Raw genomic sequence first — 22,731 nt, forward strand, 5'->3', positions numbered from 1 at the left:
AGTTTGAGCTTTATTGAGCTATTTTCATCTTCTGGGTTTAAAATCTACATTGTGTAAATATCACAGGTTGTCTTTGTGTCTCATTCTTATCCAACGATAAGACGTTCGCTTAATTCTTCATGATAGCACATGGTGTGTTCTAGAGTTGTGCCGATAGACAAAGACGATAGTCAGGCATATAGCCGATAGCAGGCTTTCATGAAGATAGTTATTATTTTATCATATATTATCGTTATAAACATGCGAATTGCATGCTTGAGAGGATTTGTGAGCTTCACTTTGCGTGAGAGAGTTTGTAACGTGCGCGGATTCATTCTCGCACGCACCTGGAGTTGAAATGAGCGCATGGACTCTTTCTAGCACCTGAACTTGAAATTCGCATGACTCAGCTTGAAAGGCTCTGTCCTAAATGGCGCACTCATGTGGACTTTCGGTCTCATGGCCTTAAATTGCGCATGCTTGTTTAGTCTACGAGTCCGTATGGTGTCCCATCTGTCATTTTTACACTTCGGAGTGTGTTCATCAGTGCCCCCTTTGCACCCTTGATGCGGTGCACCAGGCTTCACAAACTTTACCAACCCAGAAGTCCTTGCGAAAGAGCAATCAGACGAATCAGACAACGGAAGAGTTCACAACGTTGGCAACTTCTCTTCCTATTTCTGGCATGACACTCAAGTCTGTCCCAAAATACGACTCTGGTGCGCCCTCGTAGACTCACGTCAAGGGTCCCTAAGGTCTGAACTACACAATGTCATCAAAGTGTGGACTCTGAGAAAGTCCATAAGGCCGTTTGGGACAGGGCCTAATACCTGCGTCTCTGCCATTTCCTTGCACTAGAGATGTTATGCATGCAGGGGTTTGAACCAGCAAGTGTGTTGTTTCCGCTCCCTGGCACACAGAAAATATCAGAGCGCCTGCTGCTTGGGCTTTAATGACGCACTCTGATTAATGGCATCAGTTTTAAGAAGGTTGCGGTCATGACAGTGTTGCCCTTAGATAAATCAGCTTATTTTTTGTTCACCAATCAAGTGGCTTGTCATTAGAGCCGATCCTGACCTCCCTGGGACCCTAAGCAAAATTCTGGTAAGGGGCCCTCCTACCTGACCCTTGAGCCATGGTACCTGAACCGGGCCGTGAGCCATGACCCGTGAGCTTTGCCACACATTCACACTTGACACACCACTGCCCTCACTACACAGACATGGGCACTATTTCAATTCAGCAGCGTGATTGTACTATGGAAAAGGCAGTACTAAGGTCAGTAGAGTCTTGTGTGCAAAACAAACCCAAACATATTAGGATTAATACGATATGTATTATGATTAAAATGGAATTTTGATTTTGTGACGAAAATTCTCAGTCTGTTATTTTTTCCCCTTGAATTAGCCTATCCCCAACATTTTCTGCAGTAACGTTATAAAAAAGACTTAAGATTTTTGTGGGAGTATTTTTGTATTTTCAAAATACTAATTACTTGTATTTTATTTAAATACAGTTTTCACATCAGTATTTATTTTGTTACATTTCATAAGCCAATATTTGTAGTTTGTAACAAAATAGTTTTTGATGTATTTGTGCCCACCTCTGTACTACATACAAAATATGGTTACTACTATTAATCCTATTTTCAGTAGTGAAAACTGAATTCTTGATATACAAAAAAATCCATATCATGTGAATGTATAAAAGCTAAAATGGCTTGCCATACCGTATAACTGTTTATAGTATGCATAAGAGCAATACTTGATCCCTGATGGTTATTATTTACTGAGGAATGTGCATTCATTTTGACCTTATCATTGGCATTATACCCATTCCAATGTAAATCCATTGGTTTCCATATTGCATTAACGTTGTCATTTAGGAGTGTTATCGCGCTATTTTTGTTATGGTCTTCACACAGATGTTACTGCTGGAAATCGCACGTGTCATTTCGTGCACGATTGAACGCGCATATGAACGCAAATTCACGCGCGGCGCAGTTATCGAGCTGTCGTTTATAAACACCGTTGCCCTTGCGTTTATTCAAGCAAATATTCACGCAATAAATTGTTGTGTAACAGACAGGCTAAGAGATGCACTGGCAACACTACACAGCTAATTTAGCAAGTCAGATAGAGAGAGACAGAATCACATCAACTTAACTTTACTGTTTGCCTTTGTTGACATTACATCAAACTTGAAGAGAACACAAGTTTACCTGATTGCTGTTCTCGCATTTAACTCTCATTTTATTTCCTTTTTCATGGCCAGATGGATAGTTCCGCTTCATATTGTCATCTCAGTAAACAGTAACACACGCTGTAAAACGAGGCAGGAGGAGGCGGGCCTTACGTTATTTGCGGGCACCTATGCAGTCTGCGTAGTATGCGTATAGGGCCGATCGGCTCTGCTTGTCATAAATAAGTAAAAAAGGAACAAATAAATAAATTAGTAAACTATTGCCCCGCCCTCGATACTCTTGTGAATCAGCAATTTCACAGGCTGATGATAAGAAGATCTCACAATGGGGCATATTGCCCAACACTTGTGTTCCACGCAGGCCAGCGGAGGAGTGGAGAAATTGCACTTCTGTATGGTTGGGTGGGGTAAAATATTATATGAGAATATATACACACACTGCAAGATCATTTAGTAAAAAGAGGGGTTCATGGGTCAAAACTAAATGTTTCTGTGGCGTAAGAGTGTAAGTATGTTGCATGCTTTTCCCTAGGCTAGACCTGGTTTGGATGCAGGCAGTTGGTTGACCATCAGCTATCATTTTTCTTGGGAAAGCTTTGAGAATTAGAGAAGGTGGGTGGACTTCCTTCTTGCTCAGAAAGGCTGTTTGCGTCTAGGCTAAGGATGCGGTACGAGGACTTTTCCATTTTATGAAATGCGGTACTTTTATATTTCAACAGTTTTACCTAACTTTCATTTGAAATAAACAAGTTTAGTTCTTTCTGTAAAACCACTGCTGCTATTCTAAGTAAGTCTTACCAATTGTTACTATTTTTGAGAGGCAGGCAACTGACATCACAGTTGCTCTGCCATTTAAGTTGCATTTATTTGAAGCGATGGTGAGGTACACTGGAGGTGAAAGAGGGGGCTTTCACTACCCTTTAATAAATCTGTAAACAATCCCTGAATTAGAGTTTTGAATCGATTTACCACAACAAACAGTGGACACAACTAATTAACCAAAAATATTCATTTAAACTAACCCCTAATCCAACTTTAATGCAACCTTAGTTAAATTAGAGATGCTTCTAATATATCCCTGTCTTGTTCAAAATTTTATTTATATTAGTCATTGTAAGTAATAGTATATCATAAATATCTGACCTATCAGTCAGCCCTACTTGAGATGGAAATTATGATTGAATCTAGCTTTAAACATAATTTGTCTCAGTTGATCACCATAGATAACGTACATCCCACCAATGAGTCCTAATTGCCTGTGAGAGTTCATCCAGGCATACGTTGGGCTGTCAGAGTGCACTGGCAAAGGTGTCCATGGACACAATGTGATGAGGGAACTGGTACCCGACCGCATCTCTCAGTCGACAGGGGACATTTAGTTCTGCTTTCAAACCTTGCCCCATCCTTCTTTAACTTTAATCTTATTCCGACCTCTGTTTCTCTCCATCTGTGTTCCTGACAATGAGACAGACTGTGACCAGCTTTAGCGGCGTGTTGAGAGTTTGCGTGTGCATGTGTGTTTACGTGTGCATGTGTGTGTGTGACACGTTGTTTTCTCCTCAAAGCTATGATAAATGTGCTACTCTGTCCTCTCACCACGGAGCAGATGTAGCTCTGGGGAGATCACTCGCACGCATACAAAGTCTGGCTCGGTCTGCTAGCTAAACTCTTGGCTTGGATGCTTGGCTATGGTATCTTGTCACCACTGTTGACATGGCAGCCTCACTGGTGTCAAAAGCGCAATGCTGTGCCCGGCTAGATGAGCTATTCAAGTGAAGAAACATTTGCGGTTTCATTCAGTAAAGCACACACAGACACAAAAGTAGTATCTATTAAACTCCTTCCAATACTCAAGACAGGCTTAGTCAGAGAAACATCCCTTCTTCGCATAGAAATGTCTCTCTGCAGAGTGCAGTGATGTGTGGAAAGCATTAAAAGTCCAAAGAAAGCACACGGCTCAAATCAAACAACAGCGTTTATAGAAAGGATCATCTAAGCAGTCCTCGGGTGGCGTGGCGGGTGGAATGCGCACGAATACAGGGACACCACCGAACGAGACGACAGGGGGGGAAGGAGAGAAAATGAGATCGTTAAAAGCATCGGGGGAGCAATAGATCTCTGCACATTTTAACCAAGCAGCCAGAACAGCACAAACAAGCTCTGGGCCGCAGCGATAAGCAAAACGGTACCGAGTGTTGCAGAAAGCTGCAAAGAGATGCAACGCTGCATCTATCCGGCTGGTTGGCCACTAATCAACGCAGGTTAAACAAAGACAGATGAGACTAAACATGCACGCTACACAAACAGACTTGCTCATTTGGACCTTGTAAATACATGAGAAAGTCTCTTTAACGTGCAATTTATGCACTGACATGGACGCATTTTGAGAGCGTTTAGTTTTGTTTGTAGTAAGCTTTCAGAGATGAAGACATGATGTTAACAGGATTTACCCTCAGGAGAGTTATTTTGGCTGAGTGTCTTCCCGTGGTGGTGAATTGCTGTGTAAACTGCTCAAAAGTAAATACCCTTAGCCTCTCCACTATACTTGGGGGATCTGGACAAAAATTTTGCCTCTTGGTTGCCTCGTCTCACTGTTTTAACATCAGAGGCTGCATTCTGGATTATGATTTATGGCCAACCATGTTGATTCTTGTTTATTATTTATATCATGTGTTGACAAAGGAAAAAAGTGACCCCTTCCTTGTTATTTCTTATTCTAACTCTGAAATGCGACAAATGAACAGCTGCACATTTTGTCAGGGGCTTGGTTTCACTTTTTGCTTTACAGTAGAATTGTGTGTCTGGTAACCTTTTCTGTAAGGAAAATTGTTGGACTAAAAACCTTATCTACTGTATTAACCACGCAAAGCTTTTCATTGCTTAAAATAGGGCTGGAGTAAACAACTATTCATTAAACGATTAATCAGGCGATTATTTTTCCGATTAGTCAACTAATCTAACGACTAATTGGACGATTAATCTAACGATTAGTTTCTGTTGCTTGATTTTCACTTTGTGTGAACTATCCCTTTAATGAAGCAAAAGATCAGGAAATCTAAACTCCATGATAAACCTTAAACTTATTTTAAATAGCAGAGCTCAACACAAAGGATGTTTGGCAAAAAATTAAAAGTAAATATGGATTAATCTTTATTTATGAAGATACAAACCTTTTCTTTTTTTGATATTTAATTAACTTTAATGACAGAGACAGATTATGCTTATTCTACCTTACAACAGCCACCCCCTGTCTGTGATTGGTTGGAAAACTTTATTTTGGATTTGAGTGGTTGGTGAAACCAATTGTTTTTGTGTGCAGATCTCAGAGCCCAGGCTGCCTACAGGCACACATTTTTTTGACAGCCTGCTTATGGGACTGGCAGCTAGCGAAAGATTAGACGAATGTGATCATTCATTTTTTGGGCCTTAAATTAAATGTTTAATTTTTGGTCTCACAAGTGTGTGTGGCGAGATGTGTCAAAGCGTTGACGCAAAATTATGTCATTGACAGGCCTAGCTTAAAGCAACACTAAAGAGTTATTGCTCTTTGCTCCCCCTACAGGTTAGACGCGTAATTGTTCATTAGCACTGTCGTAAATACTGCGGCATAGCTGGCTTTGATTGGATTGTAGGTCTGCCGTAAAGCAAGTTTTTGTAGTTTTCACTCGAACTACAGGACCACTACCCGACGGTTGGAAACTTCTTTGGTGCGGTTTTGGCCGATAGAGGGCTGCAAAGCGAATGTGAAAGTGCCATTCACCCTGTTTTGAGTGGAAGAACCACTGAAACTTTTTTGGAAACGTTATTTTAAGGTAAAAAAAAAACTCTTTGGTGTTGCTTTAAAGTCATTGTAAAGTTGGCACATGGTATGTGGGTTACACGGTAAAGGTATTTGGCATATAATCCTCTTTCTTCAAAACAATTACATCCTAATGATCAAAACACGTGACCGGGCTCGCGGCGGTCAAAGTATAGTTTGATTGCATGCTTCTGGGGGAGCAGAGAGGGGAACAATCGTGCTCAGGCACGGTTTGCTTGGGTTACCCCTAATATGAGTGAGCCCTAAGATTGCTCATCACTTTGTTGGATAGGACAGTAGCCTCTTTCACACAGTAATTCTAGTAAATTACCATGAATTTACCAGAAAGAATTTACCAGTAAATACAAAAATGTGCTGTTCACACATGCAGTGACGTTCCGTCTTTTTACCAGTAAGACATCATTCACACATTAGTATCATAATACCAGTAAACTCGGAGAGAAAGCGGAAGTTACCTGTGGCGCGCGGCCGCGAGCTCCGTGTCGTATTTGTACACAATGGCGGGTTATGACTTAATATTGTCGGTCCGTATTTTGTTGTTTTCACATCTGTGGCAAACGGTCGCGAAGTTGCTCGTGACAACATTGCATTAGGCGGCGTCAAACGGAACCTGTGTTTGCACATTAGGCTTCACCGAGGGTGTGCTAAGGACGTCGGCAATTTGGCAAATATTTGGTAAGCTGTTTTAAACAACTTTGAAGAAATGTGGATGTTAACTTCAGTTGTGCTCGACTTTTAAGCAGCATGGGTGTGGAAACGTACGTAAACAGTGCGGTGGTAAACGCGTCATCTGTTTAAAAACGTTCTGATTGGCCCGATCTGTCAGCGCGGTCTGACGTCATCCGTTCTAAATGCCGGTAATCCTATATTTTTCGTTCACACATAGCGCTTACCGGTAAATTACTGGTAATCTTACAACCTGTCTTACTGGTAAATTGGGAGCACTGATTTACCGGAAAGGTTCTGTTCACACATGACATATTAACTGCAATTTACCAGTAAATTACCAGTAAAGACTGTATGTGTGAAAGGGCCTAATGTTAAACTGCCATGCATGCAAACTAGCTTGGTACATTACAGGCAATTACCAAGAGGGAAAAACAATATAAATCATAGTAAACTATTTAATGACACAAGAAATCTTTAACAAATGTTATACAAAAAATTACTCTGGAAATTAGTATTTGATCAATTGTAAGGCATCGGCTTTCCTACCAGGTGCTTTGTAGAAACCATTCTCCTCTCTGTTGGGTAACAGATAAACCTCTCCCTCCTTCCAGATCAGTGATTGGTCCTGCCCTCTGGTGAATACACCCCTCCATCCATCTGGACCTTCACACAGAGCACAATCAACACTGAGAAATATTTAAAGGATGTGTAAAACACTAAGGGCAGTTTCCCAGACAGGGTTTAGATTAATCCAGGATTATATTATATTTTAACATTTAAGAAGTTTTTACAAACACACCTTACAAAAAACATTACTGGTGTGCATATTGGAACAACACAATGGCACTCGTATATGTTAAGATATGTCAAAGTTGTTAAAGCATCTCAAACATGCATTTTAATCTGGGACTACACTCTTTTAAAAAGGTCCTTATGTACCACTTAGGTAGAAATATGTACCTTTTAGGTACCATTACTATTCATCCAGACCACGTGACGTCACTGTGTTTTGCCGCCGCCATTTTGTGTCCGGTTACAGCTGCGTGCCCTGCTTTAGTCTATGGTCAGAGCAGCCACAACTACTAGATGAAGATAAATAAAACTCTCCCAGGAGGTTTACAACAAGATTACAAATGCCTGGGATATGTTGTGCTGTGGATGTAACAACAGTCGTCAAAGGAACCCCGAACTACAATTTTATTCTATTCCAAAGGAGTTAAAATAATAAGTATAACATTAAGTAGCAGATTGTTTTTGATTAACATATACAGCTGTCACTATAAAAGTCTAAAGTAATGGATTCATACATCTTAAACCACTTTTTCCCTAAACTTTTCACTTTACACATAACCTTTTTAAATACATTTATATACGCCAATGGACATTTTGACTTAATTATGAGCGTATGTGACCGTTAAAGCCTGAAAGATCACAGTTTTGCATGTGCACATTTGTTCCCGCTGAGATGTTATGGACAGCAAACTTTCTTTTGTGTCCCAGCAACTTATTTTAAGGACTACAAAACAATAAATTGTAATGCATTATGATATTGCCTCACCAGATCCTTGCATATGAGACAGCAGGTGCGCCAAGCAAGTTTCACGAGGACATTTCACGTGTGTATCGTAATGACAATAATGCATTATAACTTACTATTAAACTTAGAAATATATTAGAGATAATGGTTTTATGCGTACTCAGAAGATGTGATTCACTGTTAACTGTGGGGTGCTGGGCTGTTATGGGAACAGGATACAGCGTGCTGTGAGAGGGATTGTCCGTCCTCTTTCGTAAATTAAAGTAAAAAATGTTCACCAAGTTCTCTACTCTATTTATAATGACAGATATTATATATATATATATATATATATATATATATATATATATATATATATATATATATATATATATATATATATATATATATATATATATATATATATATATATATATATGATACATTTTTAATTTCTGGAAATATTTAATACAGAATATGAAAAATAATGCAGGATTCCTAAAATTCGACATTGTGTTGATATTGCGCTCTTCCACGATTGCAAAAAACTTAAAGGACTGACTAGCACCCGACATCTAACTCCAGATTGCATTTTGTCTCAGGTAAGCCCTCAATTAAACTAATAAATGTAACCATTTAGTGCATTAGATATGCTGTGTTCACTGCCAAGATGGACACAAATATGGTGGCGGGCATGGCGGAAGTGACGTCTTTGGTACCCATGAATATGTATTTTAAAGGTACATTCACATTTCAATCGATTCTAAACTCACTGTGTGGTTTGAAAAGGCTACACAAGGATTACAATGATTATCAGATGACTCAAGCAAGTAAACTCATATACTTGTAAATGAACAGCTCTAATTTAAAAGAATGTGCGCATATAAGTGTGTATAACGTATGAAGAAAGACCAAAATTACCATACATGGGAATACATGCAGTAGTGCACTAAACTTTTAATGCATACTGGACAAAATCATTTGCCAAAAAAGGCAAACCAAAGTATATCTGGGTTTTATTTAAATATAAGAAATGACTAGAAAAATGGCAAACGAATAATAAAGCAAATATTAACTACAATTTTATCTGTTATTAATATCATCTTTCGTGGTTATAATTTGTAGTAATTGTCCTGGGCTATGTCTTTATAAACTTTATAAAAGCCTCTATGGATGCGCGGTAATTTGCATGCGATATCATGCGCATTTTGTCAGTAAAGCCAGTTCCTTGATTAGTATCGCCATCAGCTGCTTTCAGATTGAGTGGCATTTACTACACAAAGCCGTAGTTCACTGACAAGCTGGGCCATATTGCATACATATCACCACTCTATTTGAAAGCAGCTGATGGCGATTTACTTCTAATCATGGAAATCAACGCTGAGCATTTTATACTCAAATGTAAATCCATTTATTAATCAATTCAACATGCATAAAAAAAAAACCAAAAATGTCAATTGTTCAAAACTGGACTTTTCATCTGTCCACCACTCTATATACAGTATGAAACCTGTCAAACCAGTGTATGATGTTTTGCAATTTACCTTCTAGAAAATCTGAAGTAATATTGACAGCAACATGCTGATTGGAGGATGAGCAGGCGAGGGAGTGGCCAAAGCAAAAACATTTCTTACAGCCTTCTGGATTATCCAGCTGAAGGTTGAAGGAGCCTGGTTTGCACCTATTATACAAACACACACACATATCAGGCACAATAGTAATGTAGGCCAGTGTGCTTTTTTCTCCAATCTATCTAAATTATATATGTAAAGATATTTTGAATGCTCTACTTATTTATTGAGTTGTTTGCAGAAGTGATTAGAAATGTCAGTTTCTTTATTGATTTATGGTAACTGTAGTTACCCTGACTGTATGTGTGTGATACGAAAACAATAGGAGGCATTTTTAGCAATTTATAACATATATAGTCCAAACCCTCCAATGAGGAAGAGAGGCCAAGGGGGTGTTAGGTATAAGGTCACCTGTTGCATAACTGTCCTTCCACATTATTTCTGCAATGGCAGTGTCCATCTTCAGTTGAACACACTCCCACACTTCCCCTCTCATCACACTCACACAACCTGTTTGAAACACAGACATGTACTGTACACAGATCCATTAAAAAGAGCAAACCATAGTTGATGCACTGCTGTTTAGCTGGAGCTGATCTGTCAGGTGTAAACTTTATGTCACCATCTATGATCTGCAGCATGGCCTTAAACCTAAGCTTTAACTGAGTTGCTATTACCCATAATGCTATTACCTGACAAATGCTCCACCTGTTTCACCCTTTTCCCATCTCTCTTCATTCAAGTTTCGCTCCAATGAACCAACTAATTTACACCCAAAAACAGTGATCCACATGGGCCACAGGAAACCATGATGGTAAGAAAAAGTGCAGATCTCCTCAGATGGATGCAATTATGTGCTTCAACAGGAAATTCATTGGATTTCATTTTAAATAATTTTTCTTAAACAAATACTTTTACACAAACAAATCAAGTTCGAGTTTGTTTATTTCTTTAGCACTTTTTCACAGTTCAGGACTGCCCAAAGTGCTTTCCATAGTGGCAACAGATCAAGACATCAACAATAAAACCACATTTATAAATAACAGGGAAATAGAAACATAGACACAGTGCTAATTTAAATCATGGTATAACAAAAATGGTCAAATAACAAAAGAACACAAAAATTGTGAATTATAATAATAAAAAATGCATTATAAAGGTTATTAGTAATAATAAACATTGCTTTTCATTGCTTTTTATGCTTGTCTTTCTTTCAAAGGTGATATGATGAACTATTTCATTAGTGCTGTAATTGGGTTTAATCTAATTGGTATCAATGTTCTAGTTCAGAGCCCTTAGCAAGGTTCTTGCAGGTTTCAGTGAGTTGAATTTAAGACTTTTTTTAAGACCATTATGAATAAAATTTAAGACCAACATGACACATTGCATTCGAATGATCCCAGAAATTCTTTAAACATTCTACTTTATTGATTCAGTTATAGAAAAATGTCAAATTAACCTTATTATATTTCAGAAGCCGATTTCACTCGGATATACGTCACCACAGGGAAAATAAGACGATCGCTACTTTCATTTCACTTTAAAATTCATCACACAAGTGTCAGGAATGGTGGTGGATGAACCCAAGTGCAGACAGCTCTCAACCCAAAAGACTTTTATTATATAAAAAAAATTCCCTCGAGGGGGTAAACAAGACAAGAATTAAATAACAACCAGGGCAAAACAAGACAAAGACTCCTGACGGTGTCACACACACAATGATCCGGCAAAGACAAGAGACACAATGGCATATAAATAGGGAAACTAATTAGGGGACAATAACAAACAGGTGAGGAAACTAATCATACATAATTTGGAAACAGGAGGGTAAGGTTAAGACTAAAGACAGGAGAGCACGTGCCACACATCACACAGGTCACGTGACTCTCCACACAAACACAGAACATGTATACGGGGGTGTCAGGATCCTGGCACCAAACAAGACAAAATACAATTAATAACATTTGGGATCCTGACAACAAGTGTGTAAGCTTATAATGTTTATGCATGTTGACTGTGTGCTGTGTATATATTTTGTGCCTGTTTATAAATACACAAAGATCAAGATTAAAAATAGACTCATAATGCTGTGTTTACACCAACTGCGGTAAAGGTGTGAAGCGCGAGTGATTTCAATGTTAAGTCAATGTGAAGACGCGTTGACGCGCATCAAGAGGTCCCGCGGCGCGGAAGAGGCGTTCGGCGCGGCGAGGAAGACGCGTTTCCGCGCGTGAAGTGGCGTTTTGAATTGAATTGAATTGAGCGTTGTGCGCGGTACGCGCGAATGGTGCTTTTTGTGCATTTTGCGGTTCACGCGAATTTGCGGCTGACGCCCGAGTTGAAATATTTGAACTTTGGCGGAATTTCGCACCGCGTTAACCAATCAGGAGCCTGCTTGCTGCTGTGGCAGCCCCGCCCGGAGTCACTCATTCAACCAACGCTTGATATTGTCCGTAAGCAGTCACCTGGAGCTATACGACACAAGTTCTTATTTCTATAGTGGAGACAGGAATAAAAAGGACCTTGCTTGGAAGAGTGTCAGTATGGACATTGGGCAGTCACGTGACATTGGGGAGTCACGTGATGTTTATCGACCCGCATCGTTTATTTTCCCCCTATAGTAAGGTTACCAAATACAAACTGGTAACTCTCTTGATAAATGCACAAATCACCATCAGTCATCTTGCAAACAGACAACCGCATAGCACTTGTCCCTCCCACAAGAAGCGGAGTTTGCCTCTGACGCGCGTCAAATGCTTGCTTTTTCCGAGCGTCTACTCTGCTCTACACGCGTGAATGCATCTAAATTGTTCAAGCGGAAAACCACGCGCGGTAGACGCGATTTTGACGCCCGAAAAGCGATTGGTGTAAACTCAGCATAAGGCATGTTAAGTTTATTATAAATTATAATAATACCACTGGCTCTGTGTTGTTTTCTTTTTGTTGTTAATATGAACATCTTAAGATGCCATCTTCATCACATTCAATTATTATTAATCTCTGGACTTATCAATATATCCATTTTTAAGTTATTAATAAATTAATTTATTGCATTTAATTTAATAAACCAGCAGAATCACAGTGCCAAAAACACTCCACCCATATGTTTTATGCATAAATAGTCACTATGTACCGCCATTGTGTTTAATAGCCTTGTTAATTAAACAATAATTGATGAATCTGCATTAAGAAAACAAAATGTACCATTAAAAGGCTGTTCGTGGTTTGTCATGTGTTGCTAACGGTATTGTCAGTCTGTTCTAGCCTGCCGTTTCTACTAACATCCCCTAAATGTACTAATCTAATGAGAAATAATCCACTACAAACTAATGCACAAAGTGATTTGATTCAAATGTATTTCTATACAATCCATTGGAGTGAACGTAGTTGACGAAACTGTTGCTAAAGGGCTCTGATTCTACTGCTATTGATTTAACTGTAACTCCTCAACCATTTGCGCAAAAAAAATAATGAAAGAATACAAATTGCGCTTTTTGGCTTTTGCTTTCTGTCTGCCAATTGCTGCTGTTATCTGAAGAGCTAAAGGGTTTTTTTTTAGGCCCTGTCCCAAATGGCACACACTGGAATTGTGGACTTCCTCAGAGTCCACTCTTTGATGACATCATGTAATGCACCCCCTCAAGCCCGTAATAAACTGCAAGATTTTTGCACTCCTATAAGATCATTAACTTATCACACTGTGTGACATGGATCGTTTAAACTCGGGCACGACAGGCATGGTGACTGTACCATGATGACACAAAAGCTTCGGTGGCTGCGTCACATGTTAGTGCAGCTTCACCAGCATGCGCTCGTGGTAAACAAATACCAGTACGCAGGTCGTAGCAGCAAACATCATGCGGTGATCATGCCGAATTTCTGACACTGTCAGAAAACTATCGTAGGCTATCTTTGGACGCAAGACCGGGAAAACAGCAGTCTTTGAACCTCTCTCATTGTACGACATAGGACCACCGATGAAGAGCCACGATCACAGAAATCACGATGATTGTTTCACGATAGCAATCTTTCGTCTGGGACAGCCAATAATCGTGCAGTGTATCCCGGGCTTTAGGGATCCTTGACGTGAGTCCACGAGGGTGCACTGGAATTGTATTTTGGGACAGACTCGAGCGTCACGCCGGACTTTGGTAGAGAAGTTGCCCATTAGTGTGAACTCCTTCCATCCTCTTTTTTACCAGGACTTCTGGGTTGGTAAAGTGCATGAAGCCTGCAGCAGTGCAGGCTTCACCGAAGACTGCATCAAGGCTGCAAAGGGGGCGCTGATGAGCACACTTCGGAGCGTAAAAATGACAAATGGGACACCCTAAGGACTCGTAGACTAAGACAGCATGCGCAATTTAAGGTCACAAGACCGAAAGTCCACATAAAGTGCACCACTTGGGACAGGGCCTTAGTTAAGTGCGCAGAGTGCACTGCAGCAGAGAGCAGCATTGAAGTAAAGAGAGTAAAAACGTAAAAAAGTGCTGATTGTTTTCGCTTCTGGGTCCTCTACAGTATGTTTCAGAACATGGCAATGCTTAGGGATGCCACGGGCATTTAGCTGAATTAAATTAACCCAGAAAAGATTTTTGCTTAAGCAAAACAAAATGTAAGGTTTGTTTCTCAACAAACCCACAGTATACAGTCAGATCACAACACCTAAAATAAAGCTTATGGTACGATTTGCATGATGTGCATTCTCTGGTGCGATTTTTAGAGGCCTGCTCATCATACACTTTCTGTCTCCGCCACTTTGTTTATAAGGCTTTAAAACCATGTGGGAACCCTGTCTTAGTGTAAGGGGGATTCGCAGATGTTAAAGGACAAGTTCAGTATTTTACACTTAAAGTCCTGTTTTCAGATTGTTTATGATGAAATAGAACGGTTTTGACTGAAATTTGGACATATGATGCTGGCCAGAGAATTTTCGGTTTCTGTTGTATCAGCCACCACAATGGCTTTATAGATGCACAGGAACAATCCTTCCTAAAATGCATTAAACTTTCGTTTACAAAGACGTGAAACTCACCGAGTGGTCAGGGGTGTTCACTGATATGGTCACACAAAAATCGCTGCAAAAGATGCTTTCCAACAGCTGTTTTACCATTCGTTGTAAACTTGTGGACCTATTTTTCTCAACGCCTTACATCCGTATATTCTTCTGCTGAGAGCTTGAATAATAGACTCTCCAGCTCAGTTGGTGGCGATAATCCGCCCTTGCCAATCGCAAGAATACAAACAAAGTTCCCGGTGGCGGAGTAATACCATACCTCACAGCACATCTAATACAAGTCACTGGAGTTGGACAAAAACGACGATAAAACCTGTTGGAAAGCATCTTTTACAGGGATTTTTGTGAGCATATCAGTGAACACCCCCCTGACCACTCGGTGAGTTTCACGTCTTTGTAAACAAAAGTTTAATGCATTTTAGGAAGGAATGTTCCAGTGCACCTATACAGCCGTTATAGAGGTGGGGGCTGATACAACAAACACCCACAAATTCTCGGGCCAGCATCATATGTCCAAATATCAGTCAAAACCGTTCTAATTCATCATAAATAATCTGAAAACAGGGCTTTAAGTGTAAAATACCGAACTTGTCCTTTAATAGATGTTAGTGAACATTTTAGACTGAAGATACAGGGCAGCTAAATAAGGATAATGTTTTTGTTTGCTGTGCTAAACTAATACGGCAAGCCTTTATATAGCTTAATGTTATAATGGAGTCAGAATCACACAGTCTTTCCAGAATTTTATTTTTGCACTTTTTAATTAATGTTTATTGACCCAATTCTGCTTTGCACAGAATATTTGTATAAGAATAAAGCTATTTCTCAGTGTGATGTTTATCCCTTTCGACAAATTTTTGGAAGCGATTATCTATTATTACCTGCATCCACCAGGGCTGAGAGAATGGAAACCAGACTTGCAAATGTCACATTTTACACCAGAAACACCTGGCCAGCACACACATACTCCCTTGTTATCACACTGCAAACTCATGGAACCTGAAGAGAGAGAAGGAGTGAACAGATTTTAACATAGTCCTTCACATCTCTTGGGTTTTTAATGAGTGCATGGGTAGTTTCTTACACTTATTTTTGATCAATAAATTATAATAGTTTCCGCATACAGTCTGTGACCTGAAGCAATAGCTAATATTTTAGATATAAGATGGACATAGTGCGTAATGATATATTGATAAAGCTTGATTTTATATCATATATTTGGTAAATATAAATTAATTAACACCTTTTCTGAATGCAACTTCATATTTAAAATGTTATAGCTTCAGGCAGGGCATACTGTTTAAAATAATAATAAACACAGTATTCTTGTTGATTTGTGATATCCTGCAGTCCTACGTATTGCTTCTTTTTGCTAAAAGAGTCAAGTTTCACTTACATTGTGAAGAGCAAAAAAACTTTAAATCACCAATATTTTAAAGAACACACATATAAACAAACATACACTCTTAAAAAATACTGGGTTATTTTTAACCCAGCTTTGGGTCAAAAAGTGACGAGCATAGCCCCTTGGGCTGTAATTTAACCTATGCTCGGTTGTTTTAACGCATTGTTGGGTCAAATATAAACATTTTCCGGGTTAATTTAACCCCCAACTCGTCCCTTTTTGACCCAATGCTGGGTTGAAAATAACCCAGCATTTTTAAAGTGAACTGAATATGACTTATACGGTTATCTATTATGACAAAGATGAAAAAATAAGAGATACTCTTATTTTCTCATGTGCACATACTTTAGAACTGAATATTATTATTTACTGATTTTGCATGAGCATGGTGGTGATGTATGTGTGAGATTTAAAGCATTTACGATTACATGAGCTAAAACAAGGTACTACTAAAAGTCCTACACAATAGGTGAGTTATGTATTGCTTTGTCCTTTTAACCATGTAGAGCTTACACACTGTTAAAAAATGCATTATTATAAAATAATAATTTTAAATAGACAAAAAATAAAAATGCAGAATAAGGGGCCAATCACACCAAACGCGTTTATGGCAGTTGCAGGCGTCTTCTTTGAATGATATACTATGGGCAGTGAGCGTATGCACGCCAAACGCCTTGTGGGTTGTTGCCGCCGGTCGCAGCACGCGTTTTTGAAGGAGCGCTGAGAGTGGAAAAGCAGCCGACGTCATTTACGTCTTTCCATTGTCCAATCGAATCAGGGGAGAGCCGGGCCTTACGTTGTGGTGAGGGAAGTTTACAGTTGCTTTGAAGAACCGGACTCCACTCGCTCTCTCTCTCCTGCATGTTTGTGCACCTCTTACCCTCAAACAAGGTAAAGTTTCTGCTAATATGACAGCAAAAGAGCGCTCACGCGTCAATATTTGATTGACAAGACAGCTGACTCTGTGGTTGCCTAGCAATGTAAAAAGCCTTGCGTTTCCATGCTCTTAAAGCGTGTTTGGTGTGATAAGCCCCTAAGAACCAAGAATAAGAAATAAATTGAGAACTACTCATTACACACAAGACTACATAACGTGCATGTGTGCAAACATTATGTGTGTGTGTGTGTATGCTTGAGTCACCTAAGGCATTGCAGTTGCAGTTTTGACAGGGCTGCTGTGGTGATGATCTGTAGAAGTTCTCTCTGCATGTCTCACAGTGAGGGCCAGCTGTGTTTCCCCTGCAGCCAACACAGCGCCCCCCGTGTCCTGTGCTGCGGTACTGCTCCACATCAAACACACATTCATCAGCACGACCACTGCAGTTACACCCTGAGAAAAAGTGTCAATTGAGGAACACATGAATAAAACTGACATGGGGGAGTAGAATAAATTGACTGAAAAAGTACAACATTATAAATGGGCCAGAATGAGCACGGGGTAAAACAGATGAAACAAAATAAGATAAAAATAGTAAATGATGGATGAATGAATGAATGCATCTGACAAAAAAAAAATAGTAGCCAGTTTAATAAAACCTTTAGTTAAACTTTACAACAGCTTGTTCAATTTTATTAAGCATTATATCACGTAGTAACACAAACACCAACCACCCTAATAAGCTCCCCTGCCACAGGCCTGTGAGATAACAATTTTCCTTATTATCATATCACCAAATCAGAATTTCGAAACCCAGCTTTTTATGCACCAGTCACCCAGGGGGGCATTGTGGGACATTACCTGTTTTATTACAATCCACCAGTCTATTGACTCTGCAATAACTATCACATTACCACACTCTAATGGGGCCTGGTTTCTGGAGCTGCCGCTGAGAAAAGGATTACCCACCATTATACCAAAAGCGTGGCACAGAAGATTGTGAGAAACAATTATTAACCTGTTCAGAACCGAATTATGAGGTACAAAAAGACCATATAAAGATGTATAGTCAAAAGTTTACAATGAACAGTTATTGATACTCAAATACTGACCAAATGATAAAATGCATAGTAAAGTGGCATCCATTGAAATGTACATTGTAATGTTTTTTCTTTACCAGCATAATTTACACAGACTATATGAAAGCCATTTTAAGCTATTTTAGCCCAAAAGTATACATATTTATGGCTCTGTGGCACTTTGCTCTGTTTGGGGATGTTCAAGAAACTGGTTTGAGAAAACACGCAACGCAAACTAGCAGCATTAAATATGACAGAATGACCAAATGTGAACCTACAGTAAGTGTGATCATTTAATTATAAGACAATGAGCATCTTTGACATGACCTTATGCAATATTTTAGATTCAACGTAACATTTTATAGGTTGTTTACTACATTATGTACAGTAGGATGATTTAATATAGAAATTTGTTAATCAAAAAAAAATATTTTAGCTGGGTTACAGATCACATATAAAAATCCAGACATTGCAAAAGAGAAGATGTGTAAATGTAATCTTCAAACATCTTTAGGTTGTGCCATTTCCTATGTTTGAAAAATGGCACACTTAAATGTCAGCAGAGAGTCATGCTAAGCATATATATATATATATATATATATATATATATATATATATATATATATATATATATATATATATATATATATATATATATATATATATATATATAGCAGCGTAAAACATAAAACATTTTCATTTCAGATATCAAAACTAGGGTATTAACCTTGTGAAGGGCTGCAACGATTCCAGAGAAGGAAAAATAAGCCTTTTTTAATGTTCGCCAGCTAAATGCGCATAATTTCTCTCGCACTGTTTGTGCCTCTTTTAGACAAGGGGGTAAAACAGACGTCCTTTGTCAATTAACATATCTGTTAAATGAAGTTTTACAAGAGACATATGGTGGTAGAACTCACAGCATGCCATGCAAATGATACACTTGGCACAAAAACTTTGTGACGCAACCATGCGTGGAATGCATCAATGGTCCATTTCACCTCTTTACCAACTGATGCCGCTTACGCTTATGAAAACTTGTTTATTCATTAAATCCACTTTGATCAGAAGGAACAACAGTTATCAACAGAAACAACAGAAACCCATCTGTTGACCACAGAAACCTGAAGTTAATTAATGGAACGTGGGGCTTAGCGGGATACAGAAAGAAAATAATTAACATGCTTTTCTCGCCTTATGGGTTTGTCAGAATAGCCAATTACAGTCTTCCACTAAAGCAACACACACACACACACTCACAGAATTTTCTTAAATGCCACTTTCGTAGATGTGATGTGAGGGTAAATGGTAAACTATACAAAGTTACATTTACAGCATATGATGTAGGATGCGCCGTCTCATCTCTCTTATGTCTTCTTTACTAAGTCGCTATACTATCTTCTGAACATGCGTCGGCCGTTACCAGAAGCTAGCTAATTTAGTCTGTAAAGTTTTATTTTTTTCAAAATTACATTGAGTGCCCTTCACCATTTGGATTACTTTTGTAAGGGATCGATTTTTTGGTTTTAAATCAGAAGCACCATTTACTACCATTATAAACCTGGGAACAGTCAGGACATTTTCTAACTTAACTCTGATTGTGTTGCTGGGTACACACCAAAAGATAATTTTGTGCTGATTTTGGGCAATTTCCGACAAACTATGTCCCGATTATCTTGATGGTTGTACAGATTATTTTATCAGATTTTCCCTTGGTGTGAGGTGTGTTAAGATTGTCCGAAACTGATCGGAAGAACTTCGGAGCCACCCCAATTGTGAATCGCAAATATTAAACGTTTCGGAAATCCCCAAGGACAAACCCATGCACGCTCTTGAGATTATCACGTGAAACGAAACAATATCCAATCAGAAAGTGAGCTGATAGACAAACCATAACAACTACAGTCATGGCAGGAACAGTCCAAAGTGAGATACCTGTAGACATCAGAGATGTTCGAAAGCACATTTTATGTCATTTCTTTTCTGTTGTCCGCCATGATTGTTTACTGTGAAGTAATTTTTGGCCGCGAGAGTTCACAGTTGAGACTCTGGTTGAAAATCTGTTTGTGTGTGGTGTGCTTATCATTTCCATTTTATATAAGGTGCCTTTAAATAAAATTATGTGTTAATAAGTTTATAGTCAATTTCGTATGTGTTAAAACATTTCAAGGTGTAAGGTAAGGCAAAAATCTTAGCGCTAAATCTCTGTATTTGTACCGCCTCTGGGACTCATGCAGTGTGAATGCTGTGATTGTTAATATGGGCAGCGAAGTGAATGCACGCCACCCAGGTATCGCAAATAAAAAATGTGTAAAACAGGCCAAACTCAAACTTATAAAACTTTTAATAAGACAAAAAAATATATATATAGACCTAAGTAATGTTTTCTAAGACACACATTTTTAAATATTGCCATTTGTTTACCTGTATGCTTTAATCCAAAACCAGCTGTGCAGTTGTGTGTTGTCTGGGAATAAAACCCATGATGACCTTGCTGTTCCTTATACATTATTTATAAAATATACTTTTTGCAAATGTATTTTGTACTTTTTTAATTTCACAGTCTCCAATTATAAACAGAACTCTCTTTCATAAATAGAAAGGCTTCTGGTAGGCTAGTACTCACTCACACACTGGTTGGCTGAGTCAGCAGTGGCCCGTGCCCATGGGCGGTCCTGGTAGAACGGAGCGCAGCGTTCACAATCGACCCCTGCGGTATGGTGCTCACAAGCACAAACCAGACGTCCCTCCTCATTGGTTCCGCACTCACTGGCGTGACCGTTACACTTGCACCTGAAATCATGGCGAGATCACAGTGTTAACATTACCTGCTTACTATTTACCTTTGTAAATGTCTTATAAGACAAGTGTTTGGGTGGATATTAGTCAGGAAACTAAAACAAAACAACAGTATACTGGTTAAAAGGTTACATTAAAAATTGGTTGAATATTTCACCAAAATACAGGGCAAATATTGGAATACTGTAGGGACCTTTAAATGAGACTACTGTAATAATCTGCAGACCATATAAATACTTTTAAAAATAAAACAAAGAAAGATTACAATAGATTAATATACAAATTCTCACCAATAACCCCCTAACCAAGCACAGTCTAGAGTCTAGACTGTGCTTGGTTAGGGGGTTATTGGTGAGAATTTGACGCACACACCAAGCATAATAAGTAACAATGTCTAGGCTCTAGACATTGTTACTTATTATGCTTGGTGTGTGCGTCAACTGTTTGACCACTACATGACCTGATTAACGTGTATTTTATTATAAAAAAACAGAATAATCAGAATAAAGACCAGACTGTTTTCAATTAATGAAACCAAAACCAGACATGCACCCCAGTATACAATTGCAGAAACACACAATCACAATACACAGATGGCAAAACATCTGTGCATACACAAAAATACACATATCCTTTTCATCCTGTTTACTCTACAGATAAACTAGGTGAGAAAAAAATTGGCCCTGCAGCACACAACTCACTCACAAATATCTCTCTCATTCATCAGTCTCTTTGTGGACATTTTAATTTTATTCTCATCCTCATCCTGTTTTCCCGTCTTTATGTGTGGCATCACACATCTGGCAACCAGATGCATGTAATCTTTAATGGATGTTACAAAAACAGAGTTCCAAAGGTCTGAAAAAATGCTTTTATTGTCACTGATTATATTGTATTCTATTGCATATGAATGTCACGCATGACGGTTTTGGTAAAAAAATAACTTGAATTACAAAATAAGCATCAACTAGGAATGTTAAGTCCAATTTATTCTATGCAGACATCGAGCGCTGTGATTGGTCCACTAGAATCCCTCCCGTTAGGTAAAAAACTGTGTCATATGTATTTCCGTTTGTGACTGTGAGAACAAAGATGAGCCAAGTTGAGGAGTGATTTAAAAAAAGTCACTGTTTATTTACTTCCATCACTGCTGGTCTTCTCAAAACATACACAACAAGCTGTTTCTTCTTCTTCGTCTGTGGGTTAACTGAGCAAGCTGCTGCTTCTTTGGCGGTTAAGCGGCTACTGTGGTGGCGCAGGAGGATACTGCATACCAGTGGTCTGCGCATGTATTTGCATGTCAACGCGGACGACGATGCAAAAGTATATATGAAAACCGACGCATAGCCTATGCCGTCGTTGCTACTTTTTAGGATGTACGCACAACTACAACGAGCCCTTTAGTATTGGGTGCACCCCTTTCAAGTTAAAGACCCTATAAAGAGCCTTGAAATGCATGGCTTTGTTCAATGCATTCATGGAAATTCCACTTAAAGGAGCGGTGAATCAAATACTCAATTTTAACTTGATAATTTGTTATATAAGAGGTCATCATACATAAATGAACATCCTGCAAGTTTCAGAACTGAAAACGTCCGTGCTACTGAAATATAACAGTTTTTGGCACCAAGCCAGTAAAACAAGCCAGTGTGGAATTCGGAAATCTATGACGTCAAAGTAGAATTGAAGTACCGCCCCATAGCCAAATACAAGGACCACTTTTGAAGTCCCGCCCACAGCTTCGCGTCACACACGTGTGTCTCAACAAGTAAATATGTCTTTAAAGATTGACAAATGTAACCA

The 22,731-nt window shown here is 38.9% G+C and overlaps 1 protein-coding gene across 2 annotated transcripts in view; it reads right to left on the reverse strand.

Moving 5' to 3' along the window:
* lamc3 (laminin, gamma 3) overlaps window positions 1-22,731 on the reverse strand; it is a 113,042-nt gene that overhangs the window by 50,926 nt on the left and 39,385 nt on the right. For both annotated transcript variants that reach the window (XM_065266769.2, XM_065266768.2), the window contains exons 5-10: window positions 20,756-20,922; window positions 17,318-17,506; window positions 15,653-15,770; window positions 10,169-10,267; window positions 9,731-9,867; window positions 7,217-7,333 (exon numbers count right to left, since the gene is read on the reverse strand). In XM_065266769.2, the coding sequence (XP_065122841.1) occupies window positions 7,217-7,333; window positions 9,731-9,867; window positions 10,169-10,267; window positions 15,653-15,770; window positions 17,318-17,506; window positions 20,756-20,922 (827 nt within the window). The remainder of the gene's footprint in view (window positions 1-7,216; window positions 7,334-9,730; window positions 9,868-10,168; window positions 10,268-15,652; window positions 15,771-17,317; window positions 17,507-20,755; window positions 20,923-22,731) is intronic.

This window comes from Paramisgurnus dabryanus, chromosome 5 (assembly GCF_030506205.2).
Source record: "Paramisgurnus dabryanus chromosome 5, PD_genome_1.1, whole genome shotgun sequence".
Lineage (NCBI taxonomy): Eukaryota > Metazoa > Chordata > Actinopteri > Cypriniformes > Cobitidae > Paramisgurnus > Paramisgurnus dabryanus.